The sequence below is a fragment of the Saccostrea echinata genome, unplaced genomic scaffold, assembly GCF_033153115.1.
Source record: "Saccostrea echinata isolate AGI-Se365-2 ecotype Australia unplaced genomic scaffold, CSIRO_AGI_Sech_v1 ptg000001l, whole genome shotgun sequence".
Taxonomy (NCBI): Eukaryota; Metazoa; Mollusca; class Bivalvia; order Ostreida; family Ostreidae; genus Saccostrea; species Saccostrea echinata.
The window spans coordinates 4230655-4244507 of NW_026889750.1; the positions used below are offsets into that span (position 1 = coordinate 4230655).

The 13853-nt window shown below is 32.0% G+C and overlaps 1 protein-coding gene across 1 annotated transcript; it reads left to right on the forward strand.

Annotated features, from left to right (window-relative positions):
• Positions 1–3762: 3762 nt before the first annotated feature.
• On the forward strand, positions 3763–12744 carry LOC133183657 (uncharacterized). Its single transcript, XM_061318593.1, has 15 exons — positions 3763–3820; positions 4010–4210; positions 4648–4766; positions 5042–5177; positions 5976–6110; positions 6353–6520; positions 7144–7248; positions 7410–7589; positions 8252–8361; positions 8741–8894; positions 9689–9820; positions 10118–10306; positions 10418–10528; positions 10719–10980; positions 11624–12744. The coding sequence occupies exons 1-15, from the start codon at positions 3781–3783 to the stop codon at positions 11856–11858; spliced, it is 2277 nt and encodes a 758-aa protein (XP_061174577.1). The 5' UTR covers positions 3763–3780; the 3' UTR covers positions 11859–12744.
• Positions 12745–13853: the final 1109 nt, after the last annotated feature.

Sequence of the window (13853 nt, forward strand, 5' to 3'; positions counted from 1 at the left end):
GTGTTCTTCTGGGCACTACTTGTGCTCTGTTACTAGCTGACCTGCTTTTATATTCCTGTGAAGCAGAATTTATTACTCTTTTAAACTTCTACATGAGAAGAAATTGCTTACTATGGCCTTCAACTCGACCAGCTATATTGACGACGTTTTGTCACTTAACGATATAGTTACTTCCACTCATATATAAACTTTTACCCCAGTGAACTAGGAATAAGACACCACTGAGTCTGCTACATCAGCTTCATATTAAGATGTTTTACCGACTATGTACGATAAGGGCTAACTAACAACTACTAGTATACTGCATGAAAAACGCGATGATTTCAGATTTTCCATCACCAGCATTTCTTATTTATGAAGATATTTTCTACTTTCACCTATGGTCTATAAGTCTCCCATATTATTTAAAACTCAAGAGCATGGCATGCTCTGAGTACAATCAATCTTTAAACCGAGGCAGACTACTGACAAAGTTGATGTTGCAAGGACCTCAACAACTTCGTTTAACGTCAGCATTTCGTAAATTCTATGGTCGTTATAATGACCTTGTAAGTAAATACAGCCTATCATTGGGTCGTATTTCGACTGACATTTCATACCAATTGTTAGGCCTTTGTTTTATCCTAAATTTGACTACGGAATGTTCCGTCTACCTGATCAATACATAGGGCTACCGGTGGGTGTGACGGGTCGACAGGGGATGGTTACTCCTCCCACTCACCTGATTCCACTCCTGAATTTCAAGAGTTTCGTGTTTCGTGTTTTATGCCCTGATCAATCACTGTTCGTTATCCTAACCTATTTTATTGATTGCTAATGGCGTTTGAGCCAAACATCGTAACGAGAAATATTAATGCAATAGTCTAAAAATAATATTAAAAAATAGAAATCTATATATGAAGTAAATTATATCTACAATGGAGATTGTAGTATTTCATGGCATCGATGAATATACATACATACATACATACATTTATTTACATATCAGCTCAAAAAGAATTATTTATCTTACACGTTTTGTGAACTACATGTGACTAAATGCAAATTTTTGAAATAAAAATATTGCTACTTGTACTAAGCAAAAGGAGTAAAGAAAATATACGATGAATTTTGCAATTTAAGTAAAAGTTTGATATTCATGATTGATAATTTACTTTACTGTACTCAGTTGCTCCCCTTTATGCACGAACAGCGCTAGCCTTAATACAATTAGGCATGTTATTAACTTATTTCACCAAACTTTTTTTTTAACTGAGTGTCATTCTCGCTCAAGTACCCAGTATATATGCTAAATGTCTATTTTAGCCGTCGGCATGTTTCTACCAAATGCCTTATCCATTCCACCCCCAAATTCACCTGAATTGCTTTATATTAAGTTTTAATCGGGATTGTTTCCCGACCACGCTAATATAGAAAATGACTTGCGTTTCAGAATCTCCTTTGTGTCATCAGAGGATGCTGAAAGATTTTAGTACCATGTGTGCTTGTTTAGCATATTTCCCAGAAAAACTATTTGCCCGTATAATGTAGCAGTATGCCAGAACTCAGAAAGCACAAGATAGTTTCTCAAAAATATGTAGTTTCTACTTTTCTGATGTCCAGGTACAATCCTGATTCAAACCCAATAAAAACATTTGAAGGCAAATACAGAATACCGGACCTTACAAAAATATGCTCACAACATAAAAGATATGCGGAAAGTACTCCACATAAAAGTGCTCAATTCTCCAAATAAGTTCTGTGAAAACTTAGTCCATAACATGCCTGATTGCATCAAGGTTGTTATTCGTGCAAAAAACGGAGCAACTAAATACTGCATCGTAAATTATCGAACAGGAATGACAAAACTTAAATAAAATTGTTAAATTTTTCATATTTTTGCTTGCACCTTTGTTAAGTAGCAATATCCTTGTTTCCTAATGAACATTTAATAAGTTCACAAAGGCATGTTAGGTAGGTTAGAAAGTTTTTTTTTTTTGGAGTTGTATATATCCAATAAAACATACAAACAAACAAAACAAGAAAAAGTTGAATTATTTCAAAGAAGAAATCTTTGCTTAATTAAGATTCATAAGAAGTCCACAAGTAAACAGCAATTTTAAACTGGTGTCTAAAAGTCAGAACAATTTGATATTCATGGAAAAAGGTCAGCAAAACAATTAGATGTTGGTCGACATTTTCATAAGGTGAGAATTGCACGTATCACACAAATATGCGCATGTTTCATGATAAATATTCACACTACTAATTACTTTGGTCATCTTTGCTTAACATCTCAAATAAATGCCCCCATGTGTTCCGTCAACAAACTCCATTTCTCAGTGTTTTTGAAAATGAAATACATCGTTTATTTGTGAAAAGTATTAGGGAACACATATACAGGGTATTTACGACAATAAAATGCGAGAAGTCTAAAAACTTTCCTACGTATAAGATGACTTCTATTGTGAATCCTACACACTATACAATAAATATCATTGATGTTACATGTACAATATTGTGTCATGAAAGTCTTTGACGCTCAATTAGGAAGTTTTTAATTTTTTAAAACAAAACAAGATAAAACAGGTATCCGTTAAAAGATTTATGTAATTCTATACGATTTATTATCTATTTATTTCTAAATTGATCAGCAATCATTGACATTCATTGAGATATTGACGCAAAAACAAAAAGAAAATAATTTTAAGAAAAGACGAGGACATTCAGCTATTTAAAAACATTGTTGACCAATTTACCTTATAGCCAGGAGAAAATCTAGCCCTTTACAAATTGTGAGTATTTTAGATATTTATATGTTTACACCTGAAACTCATTCCCTCGGAAAGGCGACCTGCAAAATACTTCAAAGGATTTCAGAACGACAGAAGTTGTTCAGCTTTGATGGAAAGCGTGAACATACAAATAGAAATGAAAGGATTTCAGCAGAAAACAAACAGGCCAGAAGACGCATAAAATTTTTAAGAGGCATTCATATATACTGCTAAGTGCATTTAGTATTATAAAGAAACACAAATCAAAGGATATGTATATAAGGTTTGTGAGAACAGCACTTCCCCACCACACACAGTGATTACAACATTCAAGATTAATATACTGAATGGTGAATTGCATACGGATCTTATCAGCCTCAAACAATGCATTTTCAAATTAAATAATCAATGATGACTCTAATATTTTATTTTCTTTTCATCAAATACATGAAGCTGTTTCACTCATGAAATATTTCGAAGTTACGTAAGAACAGTCTTCTTTTTTCTTATTTTTTTAAATTTTAAATGTTCTACAAATAATTTTTCTTCGTCACCGGCCGCGGACTTCCGTTGTGGACAAATTTGTGTAATTCAACATATTTTAAGGATCAGGATAACTTTTTTTTACGCTGATAATGCTTTGTCACTTGAAGATTAAATCTCTGATACCTCAAATGTCGAGACTTATATACTTATACATAAGTTTCCGGAACACAACGGAAACGACCCATTCATGTATAGATCCATAGGAGGTATATTCTATAAAATCAAGTTTAAACGTTTAATTTATTAAATTGTACTCCATGTTATTCTAATATTAAAATGGAATAAATGTCAAAATATTCTGGTTTTGTCCAAGCAATTCCAACACTAGGAAGTCAAAAATTCCAATCTGTATATAGATACGTTTTAAAATAAATGTGAATACCATGACATTGTCCTTCCCTCAAAATATCGTTTATATGTGTAACTTCCTGACCCGTTGAAGTGGGGGCTTGTAGTATACTTGAACACATTGGACAAGATTATGTTTCTCCAAACCTGTTATGCCATTCTGTTTACATCAAGTAAGTATTTTATTATTTACCATTACTTAATAAGTTCTGCATGTAGTTTCAGATAGTATAATCCTAAAGGAGTAACACGTATCTAGATTTGATAAAGTTAATATTTGTCTCGGCGTGTTTCATTTCGCCGGAATGTTCTATGTTAATGTAAAGAACCTACAATGTTTGACGCATAGTACTTATCCCTAGTTCTGGGGTCTGATGTGAGACTCCAAGAAAAAGATGACTGGTACACTGCAAACCACACCTGTACTGAGAACTTGTCTGGTAGACTTTTGTCAAAGATAGATGTGACTATGGACCCAGCATTAAGGGATATCACCACACCTAGTTCAAAATCTTACTGGTCCAACAAAATGGCCACCATTACGGATTTCATTCAATATGACGGTAAATTTCAATAGCAGCATCGCAGAGTATCACTAAAGTGAAATACATCAAATTCATATAACTAGATCTGAATAACGTTTACATTGCATTCTAAAAGAGTATTTAGCACGCATATTTTCTACACTTTTAATAAAACGCATTTGTAGACAAAGATATGAATATATAGCTAAAACAGTTGTGACTTTAAAAGCCTAATCAAATTGTATTTGACAACACTTAAGCCTTGTTTAACAAACAATGTTCACTTTCTATTAAATTCATTACACATTTCATTATTATCTTTCATCGTTTTCACAGCATTTTTAATACTTAACTAAGCTATGTTTGTTTTTAAGAAAATTCTCGACTTTTTTATTTTTTAAAAAATAGAAAGTTATGGCACAACCAGGAAAAATATCGTGATTGTGTTGATCGTTGTAGTCTTTTTTTAATTGTAGGTTGTTTTAATTCTTCCGAGTTACATGCACAAAAACAGCTGGTACCGCCATCACGAAGTCCTATCGCTGCCTGCTTTGAATATTGTAACAATATGAATACATCTCGTATAGGAGTAACGGTCAGTTGTATAGTTATTTCAGTCATCTAAAAAAAGTTAAAGTTGGATCCTAAATGCACTTTATATCAGAGATTAATTTCAGTTACAATTGAAATACAAATTTTATGAATCTTATAAAAGAAAATCGAGTTTAGTTTTTAGAACAGTTTATATATATATATATATATATATATATATATATATATAATATATATATATATATATATATATATATATATATATATATATATATATATATATATATATATATATATATATAAACTGTTAAATTATAGACCAAAGACATGATGAATGTTTCTTGCATATGCTTGGGGGATGAAAAACTTTATCGGGAGAACATTAGCACTTGTTACATACCTTGTCCAAATGACTTCCTGAATACTTGTGGCAGTGAGGACTTTATATCAGTGTGTAAGTACGGGATAATAATGAAATCCACGCACAACTTTACAGCAAGAATGAGACTTAAATTGTTTTAAGATGGTTGTTTTAGCTAGTATTTCAAATTAGAATTAAACGATTAATAAGATGCATCAGAATGGATAGAATTATCTAGATCTTATAATGTGATGACAAAGGTTTATACCTTCAAAGAAAGTTCCTTTCAAAGTACATTTTATTAATTTTGCTATCTTCCTTCCAGTTTGGGTTTGACACCACAAGTTGTACTGATTCCACTCTATATGGTGCACCTATCCTCTGTCAGAACCTTTCTTGCCTTGTCTGTTATCCTCCAAAAGATGCACGGTTTCACCAACCATACTCCCCTCCAATCAATTTCTTAATGACATATATCCTTTTAATGTTTTCCGGTTGTGTTAAATGCATTGCTCACTGCTTCCATCTGAAGAACCGATGTCATATTTCACAAATCATGAACCTTTGGCTCGTTATCTTCATGATAAAATAATGATAGCGCATGCTTTCTTTGAAATCATCATTCGTGAAATCTTGTTATGTTGTTCTTTCAGCATAATAATTAATCCTAATTCTTCCTTTTTCTTTGCTAAACTATTAGACATAAAGACAGGAATTATGTTCTTAGCATTTTTTTCATCTTCGACGAAATTAAATGTCGCATTAGTACTATTCTCGAAAGATCTATGAATTTACCCCTTCTCTTGTCATTCATTTTCAGATGTTACAAATATTTTATATTTTAAAATGAATTTATTAACAAAGCTTCATATATCTATTACCATAAAAAAGATGTTAGACAACACTTTGGAGCACAAAATCCCACAGAAATGTCCGAATGCGTCGCCATTACAACAGACGATAATGGTATTTCATTGAGTGTTGATGATTGCATGAAAACCAATGATGGATACATTTGCAAAATCTGTAAGTGACAATTTACAATATGTAGCTCAAAAATTCTCAAACCCGTAATATGAGAACAATGAGGACAAATATACAGCCAAGACTCTTTAATCCGCACACTTTTATTCCCGAAGCAAATCGTCCGGATTAATGAAGCGACCGGCTTAAATGTGAATTCTAGGTGGATTATTGGCTTCCAGATTAATGAGGTTACACTGTAATTAAAACGATAACATTAATTACAACACATATATATTTTAAAGGTGAAGAGGACAAATGCTCTACGAAGATTTTCGCTGGAAAAGAAAAAATAACGTGGCAGGAAGCACAGCAAGAATGTGAAGGGCACGGTGGATACCTGGGTAATATAGGAACTTCGCGGAATAAGACAATCTGGACTGGATACAAAAGATGGATGTTGAAGGAGGACTGTAAGTGACGAATTCTATTGTTCATATATACTGATAATAAGTTATTTATTGATGTGCATCATTCATGGTTCCAAATGAATTTTCAGTGAAAAATTAATTGAAAGTTAAAGAAGTATTGGGTTAAAAGTAGAAGTAAAGTTCTAGCATTTATAAATGATATGATTCTACAAACTCAACCATGCATATCCTGAGACAAGGACATTCATTTAAACTAAAGATTTATATGTACTTAGATTTGTATATTTCTAATGTTTTCAGAGATCTGTGTTTGCTATTCTCAAAATTTCTATGGTTTCATTGGACTTTAGAGCAAGATTTCATTACATTAACGATTAATATAGATATAGCATTGAACTGAACACAGTCACTTCATCACTTTTAAATGGAGACATTCAATCAAATCTTGTCTTTGATTTTGTATATTTGTCTCAACTTAATTTGCATAGTTTTGGAGAAAACACTTTATTTTTTTCTCATTCAATATAAATTATCGAAGAGTTTTGATTCTGCATGTTTTAGATAATTAAATGGCGATGTAAATTTCTAGTGTGTCCTTTCGTAGAGTGTTGCAGAGGCTTACAATTAGAAGTTGTGCAGATTATATGCTTGAACATCCATTCCAGATTCTGTTTTTTCAAGACTGTGCCTCTTATGTGAATACAAAAATGGAACTGCAGACTGTATCTACGCTAACTGTTCGGAACAACATGAATCTTTATGTGTAACCGGTAAATGTATAAATTAGCCCTAAAGTAATTTTCATCATCAAAGAAGTCCTATCATTTTTGAAAAATTCTATACATTTTTTTGTATTGAGTGCTTTACTGTAACAAACTTTTTATCTATTCATGCTTTTAAACTTATATCAAAACCTTTCACCTTTTCTAAGAGTCTGAGCAGCTACAGGAAGTTGCCTGGTTTGATGCAGAGAGAAGTTGTGAGACTTCCGGTTCTAGACTATTGACAGAGAAGGAATTTTCAGAGAAGGTCATTGGAGACAATATGTTTACGTCACACTCTTTCTGGATATATGGTGTTGCTGAATACTCGCCATGCGCTAGAAGCATAGGTATATTGCATTGTTTGAACCGATAAATATAAATCTTTACATTTTTTTGGTATTAATCTGAATTTTGAAAAAAAAATTATATGATATTTAATGCTTAATAAATGCATTCATTTATATCTATTTCTCTCATTTTATCGTATGCACATCTATACGTATTTGTGAAACAACGTGCAAAAAATAAGAGAATATATTTAATTTTTATCCTAAGAATTCAAGGTTGTCTGATTTTTAAACGAGCATTCTCCTCCATGAAAAGAAATACATGTATTTCGCAGGCACATGGCACATGGTAGATAGAACGTTCTATCGTTAAAATGATTTTGTCCTACGGACCCGGTTTAACGATAACTGTGGTGAGGGCTTGTCCCGAGACACAGTTATATTATTCTAACTAGGCACCTGATTGTTTTTGAAAGTGACCAAGTGTGTGTTGGGGGGGGGGGGGGGGCAGATATTTGACAACTTACCTGAAAAGAAAAATAAATTGTCCGAACTTGAAAATCCTGTTTCTTTCTTATTTATATCTGGAAAAAAGTTGGGGCAGCCCCCCCCCCCCCGGCTCCCTCACATACTACGTGCCTGTTTTGGATTGCATCTTTTGCGTCAAAATTTTGCCTTTCAATTCTAATTCCAGTTGACTGTAAAATAAATTGCTTTGGCAGGTTGTTGCGACATCTCTAACACTTCTAACATATCGTCATTAAGCGGTGTTCAGAATTCTGTTCTGAAATGCATGGAATTTTGTAAAGACACGCCCTATCTTGGACTAACAGTAAGTATTATCCAATTGTACATCTGTAGATATTTGTTAGGCTATACACTGTACATGTACAGCTGTATTCACAAGTTCCTAAAGCCTTTTTTCAATTTCTTTTTAAATAAAAGTTTTAGTTTGATTAATTACCCATTCTGTCAAAACTACATGAATATACTACTTTTTTAAATTTAATTTTAAGTATTCTTCAATCTGATTAAAATCGGGTCTTTGTACAGCGACTGTTCAGAATTTTGGAGCGCATCAGGATCTTATTTTGATTAGACTTATTTTTCTTCTTTTTATGATTATATACTACGTATCTTATTTTAAATTGACATTTCAATCAAATCGTAGAAATAGAGAGAAAAAAAGATAAACTAATTTTTTTCTTCAGAAAGAAAATACAACAATTGACAAATGTTTCTGTATAGAAGATATTGATACATTGTCCGCAATCTTCACAAACGCCAGTGAGTGTGCAATGAATTGTCATGAAGAATATACAGACTTATGTGGAGGGCATGATCGTTTGATTGTGTATGAAATAGGTAAAGCGTTCTTATTGGAAAAAAATTCTTTGAGATTAAACTTAATATCTTATTTTATCTCCACAATTACTATGAATAACTGACTACCAATTGAAATTATTTTTTAAGATAACATTACTAACTCTTTTTACGTCAAACAATCAAGAAATTGAATATTTTATATTGATATTAATTCATAACAAATATAACTGAAATGGTATCTTTTTCAAAATCAGTTTACAAAAATTAAAGACCGAAAATTAACTAACTTCACTAGGAAGCAAATTAAAATTTTGATATTAGTAATATCAAAATTTTCATGAGTCCTCTCACTCGCAAAAATTTAGAAAAATCCAGTCTCGCAAATGAATTGAATTCCATATTCGACTTCAAAATCGTGATTGCTGTTGATAATCTGTCCTTTTCATTTTGCCCTTACAAGTTTCCTCACTTCTGAAATTCAAAACAATATCGGGGTGAATATCAGGGCTCAAGAATGATGCAGACAATATAAAGGACACAATAAGTTATAACTATTAGTCTTAATTTAACCTTGTACATGTACATTTAATGATAATTTTAACTATAAATTGAAATACATGTATTTCACAGTTGAAAATGTGATATCTGTTATTTTCTAATTTTTGTGTCATCCGAGGAGCTTGAGGATACGCAAAGATCACTTTGTCCTTCATCTGTGCGTCTGTCCATTATGGAGACATTGCACAAAAGTCATTTGCAAGCGATACGTTAGCATCTGTTTTCTGTACATTCTCACTAGATATGGCAGAAGTTTAATTAATACTTTTTACCAGACAGAAAAAGTGTAGCGGAAGGGATGTATGAAACATCGGTGGAATGTATGTACCTGATAAAGCATCAAGACTACATGAACATGCGTTCTGCTGACTGTCTTATAGATGCTACTGGTTACATCTGTGAAACATGTAAGTTATTGTAATATTGCAATTTCGTTTCATAGAAAAACAATTCAAAGTACATTGTAAAAAAATTTTATAAAATAAAAGTATTATTTACAAAACTGTGAACACACAGAAATCTGCTTGGATGATCATCGAAGAGATATCCATTTCAATAATGTATTCGCTATACTTCTGAATATAACTTTACTTATAAATTTAAATATCTGTTAAGAAGTTGACTTTTCAGGTAACTGAGGTATACAGTAAGGTTTCTGTGATATGGATCTAGTGACCTTATCATTTTGGATTTTATTTATATAGGTGAAACTGGTAAGGAGAATTGTACACAAGCTGCTTACCCTGGTGAGTTGAATTGGTATGAAGCTGACGAGGAATGCCGGGAAATTGGCGGGAATCTTGGAAACATGGAGTTTTCTGATTATAGTAGTCTTAAGGATGGTACATACTGGTATGGAAACAGACGATGGCTGAAAGAAGAGGATCCAAGAGGTAAATTTATCTGTATATAAATAAAACAATTATATAAAACATCATGGAGGAGTCTCAGATTATTTTTATTGAAAATCTATGATATATGCTTTTTATTTTTTCACATGATAGGGGCAAAACAGTCTGAAACGGAAGCTTGTCTAAGCTGCAGATCTAAAAATGGCAGTCCGGACTGTGTTTACAAGTACTGCAGTGAAAATTTACAGGCACTATGCACAGAAGGTATACATTTATGTACAAAGATATTATTGACTTCCTTTGCAATATGTTTGTAGACAAAAGTGTGTAAACATAAAAACCTCCCAATTGAATGACTGACATTCATATTAAGGCATCAGTTTGATAAACCCATCAGTTTCAGATGTTGTAGCCATCTGCGAATAACCATACATTCTTCTAAATACCGTTGTAGTAAATTCAACGGAGCCTACCACTCATGAAATAACAACAGTCCACACAGTCCATAAATTAATGACAACGATAAAATACTACACTAAATCAGCCGGTTCAAGTGGAACTTTGATATTTGTTCCGACACAGAGTTCAGATCAACATGATCAAGGCAAGGCTAAATTTCAAAACGAGCATGACGATTTCAACTCCAATGTTATCGCCGTGATTGTGGCGTTGTTGGTGATATGTGGCGTGGTGGTCATGTTGGTAATCACAAAATTGTGAGTTTTCTTTATTAATTATCACATTTTGTCGAGAGTTTTTAAATATGTACATGTGTTTTGAACATATTTTATTGAATTAATCAAAAGGATTGGAAACAAGTTCTTGCAACTTACTGGTTCCTCTCCTTAAATATAACAATATGTCCTGCAAGTAATACATTAAAATATAATATTTACAAGTGAATAAGACGTTAATTTAAAATCTACATGTTTCATCAATAAATTTATGTACATGTATATATTATGTAATGTTTAAGGTGCTTATCCCTCTGCTTAAAATACAATTTTGATTTAAATACAATGTAATTTTTCAAAAGAAATCAATTTCAATTAATATAATTGAAATGCGAACCATTTCTTCATACCTTGCGGTGCAAGATTTGACAGAAATCCCGGTTTAAGAACTGTGTTTGATTTTTTAAATTGTTCAGTATGAAATGGGAAATTAGGTAAGATATAAACTCATAATTAATTCATAAACAATTTAACTTTTAAAATAATATTGTTACAGTAGTTGTTCTATTATTGTAATTATGTTAAATACATATCAATACTGACGCATGATCGAAGGTTTCTTATAACACAATTCACACTGTGTGGTCTTTGCGTAGTAAAGAGAGAAACAATTCTTTTATTTTAGACGGAAGAATGAAAAGGTGACATCAGACGTTACAGACCTAATAGATACAAAGAATGGACCAACCAAAATTTCCTTTCTAAAGGAAAACGATAGTAGACCATCATCATTAAGTCACGTGACAGTTGAAAGGCAGAGAAGCTTCTCTAACCCCAGCTTTATGGATCATGATGTAGACATTTTAGCCAAAAGTTTAGACAATGAAACTACCCATCAAGATCATGATCAAACTAATTAGTGGAAATTGCTCTCTCTCTCTCTCTCTCTCTCTCTCTCTCTCTCTTCAGGAAGACCGATTATCATCTCTTTGTGCATAATGTTGAAAGAAAATTGGATAATCATAAAAATTTAGTCAGGTAATTAATTTAGACCATCCGTATTTTAATTATTATTAGTTATCATGGTAGGAAATATTTCCTTATTGTGTAATATACAATTCTGAATAGGGAGACCAATACCATTATTATTAAAAAAAAATTATCTACTTTGCCATTTACTGCATGAAGCTTAAATTGTGGCTATGGTATTGAAATTATAATGCAATGTTACTTTTTAAGTACACGTGTCTTGTTAAGCGGATGATGTCTAATGGAATTTGCACATTATGTAATGAATTTCTGATTTATGTGATTCCATGAGTCGCGTTATAAAAACACTTATTCTGAAAGAGGAAATGACCATGAGTGTTAAAATTAGAAGTGTAATTATTTAACACTGCAACACGTGGCAAATATGAGTGGCCAAATCAAGGTCCATGGATAAGAAATAAAACTTTGAAAATTCTCAGTACTTCCTGTATATAACTTTACTAGAACAAATTCATTTTATTATTGTTATTATAAAGAATAATTATTAAAATTCAAAAATTTTATCTTCTATATGAAGCTTGCTAGATTGTAGCGGCCTTGGATTCAAAATACATCATGTATATTCTCAAAATGATCATTACTGTATTTACTCATGTATGGTTTTGCGTTATGTATAATTGGCATAATTTAAAAAAAAAAACACTAATGTACGACAACATTTCATTGTTTATATGATGAGCTGATTGTTGACCTATGTATGCATAATTCAGTAACATGTCGGGGTTTTTGTGAATCAATAAAATTCTCTCAAACAAGGTCTTTCTGTTGAAATCTTAAAGCACTTGATAGACACCAGGAAGCTATTCATAATATTGGAAGTACTGCTGTATTCATTTGTCCGAATTTCTCTTGTCATGTGAACTGGAAACCTGCTAAGCAATCGTAAATCATTGAAATCATGACACTATATCTTTGTAGTCTGGTAAAAAAAAAAAAGGTAGGGAAGGTATTGAACCTGGGTTTCCGATAATTATAGCAATCAACAGGTGGTTTTTGTATCATACATCTCTTTTGAAAGATTCATTGTCATTTCAATGAACATGATCCAAAGTGAATGTAACCTTTTTTTTTTGCAGGAAGACAAAACATAAACCTAAGGTATATAACTCAGATTTATTAAGACATTTTGATTTTAATTACTTATTCTGTCGTATTTTCAGGGCTTTTACTCAATCATAGCACAATATCTAAATATTTTGGGGAATATTGTTTTAAAATAATAACTAGATTGCAAACTCTTAATTAATCGCAGGGGAAATTTTGATAAGAATTTCCGGTTAATCTGCACATTGCTGCATGTCCTTGAATGCAGCACATTAATATTGTTAAAAAATGAAAAGAAACAAGTGCGTGAGTTAGCAGGGAAATAAAGTAGACATGTACAAGATGATGCAAGAAACTTAAAGTTCGTGAGAAAAAGGAAACGGACTATAAATAAGAATCATTTACTAAGCATGAAGGGAGATAACCATGGAAGAGGGGAACCCTTCTTCCAAGCCGGAAAGATTTGAGGGAATATTAACTCCAAGTTAAGACCCATTAGATAAATAAAAACCTTCTAAGTCCATTCCTCAGGTTCTGAAAATCAGTAATGAAGTTATTGAAAATTCTCAGAAAGATGTCACCGAATTCACAAAGTAATGTGTACTGTCTAGTATTTACACATGTTATTTTTGAAAGTTCATCATTATAGATAATAGTGGAAATTATTAAATTTCAAATACTCAAAAACATTATCAGGAAACGTGAATGAAAGCACCATATATGCATTTTGTAACTGAAAATTAATCAACAAGTGGGCTATGTTTTAGGATTTAAAAAACTGTAGACACCCAGACATTCGTAAAGAATTGCATATATATTCA

Coding starts and splice junctions, on each gene's coding strand:
- LOC133183657 (XM_061318593.1), top strand. CDS start 3,781: ATGTTTCTCCAAACCTGTTATGCCATTCTGTTTACATCAA. Junction 4,767..5,041: donor CATCTCGTATAGGAGTAACG/GTCAGTTGTATA, acceptor GTTAAATTATAG/ACCAAAGACATGATGAATGT. Junction 10,981..11,623: donor ATGTTGGTAATCACAAAATT/GTGAGTTTTCTT, acceptor CTTTTATTTTAG/ACGGAAGAATGAAAAGGTGA.